At 47.9% G+C, this 7,175-nt stretch overlaps 1 protein-coding gene across 2 annotated transcripts in view; it reads left to right on the forward strand.

The window, feature by feature from the left end:
- Emx2 (empty spiracles homeobox 2) overlaps nucleotides 1–1,792 on the forward strand; it is a 6,989-nt gene extending 5,197 nt beyond the window's left edge. Inside the window, exon 3 of one of the 2 annotated variants that reach the window (XM_028776446.1) lies at nucleotides 276–1,792. In XM_028776446.1, the coding sequence (XP_028632279.1) occupies nucleotides 276–443 (168 nt within the window). In that variant the 3' untranslated portion in view covers nucleotides 444–1,792. The remainder of the gene's footprint in view (nucleotides 1–275) is intronic. The other variant, XM_028776451.1, reaches the window with a different exon arrangement.
- Nucleotides 1,793–7,175: the final 5,383 nt, after the last annotated feature.

Below are 7,175 nucleotides of genomic sequence, written 5' to 3' on the forward strand. Positions count from 1 at the left end.
ATATAATTGTTTTTAAAAAGTTTTTCATGCTTTGTAAAGCAGCCACACTTCGGGCACTGTGGCTCTTTGGGGACGGCTCCCTGGTAGGGTTTGGAAAGATGAGGAACTAGGGAACTAGGCTTTTCTAGAGGGGGCTTGCTCTCAGAGGGGAGGGGAGGGGAGTGGTCAGCCCTTAGAATGTTTGTCTGGGGGACTGGGGTCAGGCCTGGGCCTCTGGTGTTTGATAGGAAGGCACTATGAAGGATCTAACCAGGCCCACTTGTCTCTCCCCACAGGTAAAAGTATGGTTTCAGAACCGGAGAACGAAATTCAAAAGGCAAAAACTAGAGGAAGAAGGCTCAGATTCTCAACAGAAGAAAAAAGGGACACACCACATTAACCGGTGGAGAATTGCTACCAAGCAGGCGAGTCCGGAGGAAATAGATGTGACCTCAGACGATTAAAAGTACAAACCCAATCCCACAGAAATGGACAGCACGGAGCAAGAGAGACAGGGAGAGGAGGGGAAGAAAAACCCTACAATACAAAAACAAACTGCACACACATTTACCGAGAAAGGGAGAGAGGGAATCAGAGCAGTGGCGCTCGCAGCAGACTTTGGACAGCGAGGGCACTGGACCGGGAGCCGCGCCGGGCACCGCTTACGGGACGGCAGAGGACGGAGGCCCCTACATCAACATGCAACCCTCGTCTAAAGAGGCAGCTGAGTGAGTGAGAGAGACAGAGACTGGGAGGGAGAGAGAAAGGAGAGAGAGAGAGAGAGAGAGAGAGAGAGAGAGAGAGAGAGAGAGAGAGAGAGAATGAATGATCCTTGTGAGGCAAAGGCACATTCTGACAAGGGGAGCTGTCAGTCAAATTCCAAACCAGGGAAACGAGATGATTGGCGGGTATTCCGCTTATCGAACTCCATTTAGAAATGATAATGAATTTTTTGAAAAAAAAAAAAAGAAAAGGCACAGGACTTTTAATTTTGCACTTCACAGTGTTTCCCCCCTCATCTTTAATTAGAAGTAACACACAAAATTCCATGTCTAGCCCCATCCTACACCTGTTTCAAAAACTTGAATTGCATGTAGCAGTTGTCGGGCGAATGGTGTCTAAAAACTGAATTGTAATTTTATTCTTCTTTTAAAGACAGGTTCTGTGTATTTTTATTTTTTATTTTATTTTTTTCTCTGAGAAATGTGCAGTCTGTAAAAACACTTTTTTGATACCTTCTATTGTCAAAGTGATTGTGAAAGCTAAACGAAGTAGGCTCGGAGATAGTGGTCCTCTGACAGAGAAATGAGGGAGCAGGATGGGGATGGAGGGTGGGGGAGGGTGCCCCTGAGAAGAATCAGGACTTAATACTAGGGATTAAAAACAACAACAGATAAAGACCCAAATTAATTCTATTTCTTGGATATCTCCTTTTTTAACATTCTGATACTTTAAATCACCGAGTCAACTTTTCCTTTTAGTGGCTGGAGAGATTGACTGCATCCAGCCACTCGATATAATGGCCATTCAGAACTTTTAAGTCTGTCTATTGCAAAAGTGGAAGGAAGGACTGTAGCTAATGGGGTGATGGTGGCGTGGCCAAGAACATGGGAGTTTTCAAGCACTGAGTTTCTCTTCCAAGACCATAGACTTACTAAAGAGGGTTACAAATGCTTCCTTAGTGTCTTCTATACCAGAATGTAAATATTTTTGTGTTTTGTGTTAATTTGTTAGAATTCTAACACACTATATACTTCCAAGAAGTATGTCAATGTCAATATTTTGTCAATAAAGATTTATCAATATGCCCTCAGAGTAGTTGTCTTGGGAAACTGAAGTGGATCTTTACAAAAGTAACATTCTAATTCGAATGTGGGCCTTCTCCAGCTAGGCTCCAGAGACTCTGACTCCCCCACAAACCAGCCAGACTGAGAGCTTTGGGGGGCATGTATTTTAAAGAGGTATGAAGGGAGATGCCTAAGACAGCCAAACTTTTTCAGAAGAGGAAAAGGAGAGAAGCTGTCCAAGCAACTTTGCTGAAGGAGTTTAGTTTCAACTTTAGGCTAAAAAAAAACCTAAAAAACAAACAAACAAACAAACAAACAAACAAAAATCTTCTCTTTATTTCTGATTTCTTTTTTTTCTTAAAGTTTAGAACATAGTTATGGATTGGAGAATATTCTTAGAACCCGAGTTCTGGGGCTTCTAACTTTGTTTCTGATTTCAAACCCCTTAAGGACATGTCAGTCTCCCCTTCTCTTCTTTCCTTCTCTCCTTTCCTCTCTCGCTCTAATCTGCCAAAAGTGATGGAGATGAACCCGAAGGACCCAGAAGCCTTATAAGGCAAGCATTCTGAGAGATCTTCCACTCTTAATTTTAACATTAAAGTAAAAGTTGTAACCATTCTCAAAGAAAACTTTGCTCTTTCCCCCTCCTCCCCCTTCTGAGGGTATGAGGTTGTTTTTTGCATGCTTCATTTGCTTCCTATCCTGATAGGCTGCATTAATCAGTTTTATTTCCATTGATAGAGAAACCTCGTCTGTTCTGTTCGAGCTACAAAGCGTCCTGTGAGCTTTTGTGAAAGTGCAAATCAGTTTAAGCAATTATCATACCAGGAATATGAAGGGAAGAGAGGAGGCCGTGCCCAGTGGTCTCCTTTAATCTCTTAATCCACGGATCCAGGGGGGCTGCCTGGACATAATTTAGGACAATCTCCCCCACCCTTTACACTGTGATAAGGCCAAGTTACAATGCAGGGCAAAAATACAAGCTTTGTTAACATCCTGCCTTGAAAAGTTAAGATTAGACATTCCGTGCACGTGTGGGGACTTTAGGGCACTATGGAATCTTTTCTTTCTGTTTTCCCTCTCCTCCTCTGAAGGAGAATTCATTCTCTGTTTCTCTCCCTTTTTTTTTCTCTTGCCCCTGTATCTCTGTTTATCACCCTTCTCCCCTTGGTCTTGGTCCCTGGGCAGACCTGGCTGCTCATACTTTGAGCTCACAAAGACCTTTCCTCCCGAGTTTGTATTGTGGGTACCGGCAGCAGAGAGGTTTCAGGAAGACCTGGGCTTGCCTTTCCACAGTGACAGGTGCAACTCGGGAATTCCAGAAAGATTCGTGGGGCCTAGGGTGCTTCCACGGTCCATCCGCAACTGTTCTTCTGAGCGCTTGGCAGTTGCTGCTCCTCATCCTTTTTGCTAGAACAAGGGCAGGTTACTTTTTTCATTCATCCCACCCTCCCAAATCTGGAATGGCTTGAATATAGAGTAGAGTATAGTCTCCTTACAACCGAGTCTGACCCTTTTATTAAAAAAGTACCATCTTGGTAAAAAGCTTTCTGCAGTAACCATAAACTTAAATTTAAGTACAAGAAAGGGGAGTGGTGAAGAGTTTTTTTCTAAATGTCCTATGCAGTGTGACAGCAATAAAATCATCAGAGAATACTATTAGCTTTGAGGGGGAAAAACCTAAAAGCTTTATTACAAACCAAGCTTTGAAAATAGGGGGGATTAGGCGGCTGAAAGGGTCCCACAATGGTAGGAAGAAAAGGTTTCATGCTAATGAGGTTAATGCCCTTTGTATCTCGGGCCTCCACATCTTCATTACGCGCTATCTCCGGCTGCACCGAGCGGCTCAGAGAGCCGCAATCCACTCCAACGCCCCCCTTCCCGGCCCAAAGAAGGATTTGATAGCCGCTCTGTTCAAACTAGATAATTATATCTTTTCAAGTCGGAATTAAGATAAAGAAAGTGAAGCAGAGGCGGCTCGCCTTGATCCACTGCAAACAAATTTGGCGCACTTTCGAGTCCTTCCCCCCCCCCCCCGCCTCAAAAAGGCAGGACAGTCAGCTTATTAGCCGCTCGTTTGCTTTATTAATTCATCTATTTAAAGTGGCAGGATTAGAGCGTCTAATGTGGGCGCGGGCTGCCGTGGCGCTGAAGAATATAAATATTTGCGAGATGCCATCCCACGATGCCTATCTGGGCGTAGGACTGGGTCAGGGTGAACGGGGGCGCAAGTGCTTTGCGTCCTGTCCCCTTTGCTGTGCACTCGAGCTTGGCTATAGCCAGTGGAAGTTGAGTTCCCACTCGTGTTCCGTAGGTGCCAGGCCTGTATGTTCTGGGAAGGGCTCTCTATGTGCCTAGTGGGCAGGGCTGTGCTTCACTTCCAGAGCACAGCTAACTGCATGCTGGTTGCCCCTTGTCTTGCCTGTGACTTGTAGACTGTAAATTGACATATTTACCCCTCCCCCTCCCCCGTGTGTCCCCCCCTGTGCCAAAGAATGTTTAGTAGTCCCAGGTTTTCAGTTTCCTTTTTCCTAATAGGGTCAAGTGGAAGCGGGCCAGGGATACATTCTCTTGCGATATACACCTGAGCTGAGTATTTCTCCCTTCGAGTACATATCTAAAATCATCTGGTTCTGGCAGAAATCTTGGATTTCCGGCAGTCACCGTTCCTAGCTAACATTCTGGATGTGTGGAGTTTCAGCTCCCTGGGACTCTGCTTCTGGCAGCAGAACCGAGCCGGAGCGGGCACGTTGGCTGAGGCCCGGAACCTGCCGGGCCACTTTTGTAATAGGGGCGGATTGTGGCAGCTACAGAGGCAAGCCAGGCCGACTCGACTGAAAGGGGGCCCCGGGCTTGAGTGTGCTTTGGGAAACTTGGGCTCCTCCCCGTCCGGCCTCGAGTCTCAGGAAACAAAGTCCTGGACACACTGGCAGGTTGGGGAGGGATTCTGGAGGTTCGGAGGCCTGGCTCTGTACCCCACTCTGTGGTGGTAAGATGGGGACCAGACTGGGCTGCCCGCAAGTGGGCAGTTTAAGTCGGTATATTGAGTTGGTTAGGCTGGAGGTCTGTGATAGTCCGTTTGTAATAGGTATGTGTCTCGGTCGGTCCACCCTACAGCTGTGTTTGTGGATTATGGAAACTCAGTTGAGCGTTGTCACCTAGGACTCAAGTCTGTTTGTATCGGTGCTGATTGTTTACTTTAGTCAGTAGCTGAGGAGGTTAGAGTTCCCTGTATAGATTGTGGCAAGATGTCCAGCTTTCCTCGTGCCACTGTATTGTTTTGCGTCAGGACAAGAACTTGTAGTCATAGGGCTGCGAATGAATCGCCTAATAAGGTGCGAACATACAGCTTATTAGATTTGTGCACCAGGTCTGGTTGCACAAGATATCAGTGGATAGCGTTTGTTTGCATTTTAGAGGATGGTATGGTGCGTGTGACTTGTGGGGACGCTTCTTCCTATTTGAGTTGGCGGGGGGTGGGGGGGCGATTCCTTTAGTGAACATTCGTGCCCAGCATTTAAAGTTGCGTTTTGTATCTTGGGGTCTACGCCTGAGAAGAGTGGAGGTTTGCGTTGGGGTGTTATTCTGGAAGTGCACCACCAGGCTCCTAGAGTTCGGTAAACAACAGCCGGTTTTTGTAACTGCGCATCTTTTTCTAGGCCAATCTCTATTATTTCCGCAATCAGCACTTGATTTATTTGGGTGCCGCCTCGGAGCAGCCGCGGGCGGGGTCGAGAATGCCGGCTTATAGTACTAGGCCACCGCGCCGGGATGAGGAGCCCGGATACAGAGTCTGTGCCTCAGCCCCCTGATTTATTTTCCCCAACCAGCCCCATAGCGAGGGGGAAGTGGGAGTTTTGAGAACCCTCTGACCCCAGCTGTGACCCGGCTCCGGGAGGCAGCTTCTCCAGGCGCGATCCTGTGCGCCAGGAAACCGAAGCGGTGCCACGCTTGAAAGCGAAAGGGTCCATTCATCAGCCGCGCCCCAGCCTCTAATTGGCCTTTTGTTCATTAGAGCCTGTTGCCCAGCAGGGGAGCTTCGGAGGGCCCGAGGCTGCAAGTCGGGGTGCCTGGTGTAGGCTGGGGGCTGGTGCCTGTGCCCGAGGCTGAGGTCTCTATAAGGGCAAAAGCCATCGCGCTCCTCTGAGGGGGCGCCAGAGCGCGCCAAAGATCACAACCACGTGCAAAAACGCGCTCTTGGAGGCTAGTCCCCAAGAGTCAGGGGCCCGGTCCTGTGGCTGCAGAAGCTCTGGCCGCTTTTTGATCCTTCCTGGTTCCCCTGCAAATCAAGCTGCCCTCTCGCACCCTAGAAACCTCAGACCTACTGCCCAGCCTCTTCCAAGTTCCCAGCCCAGCTGCAGCGGGTGGGGCTGGGTAGGACTCACATCTTGCCTTTCTTCATGCTTCTAGTTCCTTAGCCCTGGCTTGCCACTTACCCCAGAGACTTTGCACTCCTTTCTCTAGGCACCAGCTCACACTGTCCTGTCGTGGAGGCGGCATCCTACTTCACTGAAAAGCTAACTGGAGAAAAATTTTGGCACAAGTGACCAAGGTGGGGATCTCCCTAAACCCTAGGAGTTAAATGGGGGAGGAAAAACTTAGACCTTTATCATTCCAAATTCCTTATCCATCTCCAAGTCAACCCACCTAGCTCCATTCCACGCATAATTTCCAAACCAAACCTGAGCTTCCTTGGCCCCCCAATTCCACCCTTATTGTCCAGAGGCACACTCATCAGAAGAACCCTAGAGATAGCATGGGGCTTCTCAGAATACACCCAAGGACCAAGACGCACCTGAGGGGCCCCAGTAGTGCCTAGGCAGGGGATTGGGGTCGCTTTTGGAAATTGAGCCAGAAGGACCAGCTTTGCTTGGCTATCAGCAATCTCCCAGATCGCAGAGACTGAACCTATATATAGGACCTCGGGCCGCTCCTGGCTCCAGCTACCTCCAGGTCCTATATATAGCTTGGGTCTCCATAGCCCCAACTGGACCCTGACGTCAGGAAGAACTTGATCTTGCCTGCTTCACTCCTGCTTCTGAAACTGATCCTTGAAATGAGAGAACAGACTCTACACAATTCCCATGGCCTTGACATAAGGTACAGCGATAAATATACACCACTAATGAGCAATTACCATATAATCACCTTCCAATTAGCTCGCATAATGATGAATTAAACATTCTAGCAGGCGGGATTAGGTTTCTTACTTTGTATATTATTTACGAAGGCTATAGCATCTGCAAAGAACCAAATATCAAATTAGACGGGGAATTTTCACTTGGGGGTAATTAAGTATTCAGGCCAACGGCTGTGTTCTGGTCACTCGTCAAGTGAGGCCTCCTGCAGGATACTGACCAGTTCTCTCTCTCTCTCTCTCTCTCTCTCTCTCTCTCTCTCTCTCTCTCT

The sequence above is a fragment of the Grammomys surdaster genome, unplaced genomic scaffold (assembly GCF_004785775.1).
Source record: "Grammomys surdaster isolate TR1022 unplaced genomic scaffold, NIH_TR_1.0 66, whole genome shotgun sequence".
NCBI classification, from domain to species: Eukaryota; Metazoa; Chordata; class Mammalia; order Rodentia; family Muridae; genus Grammomys; species Grammomys surdaster.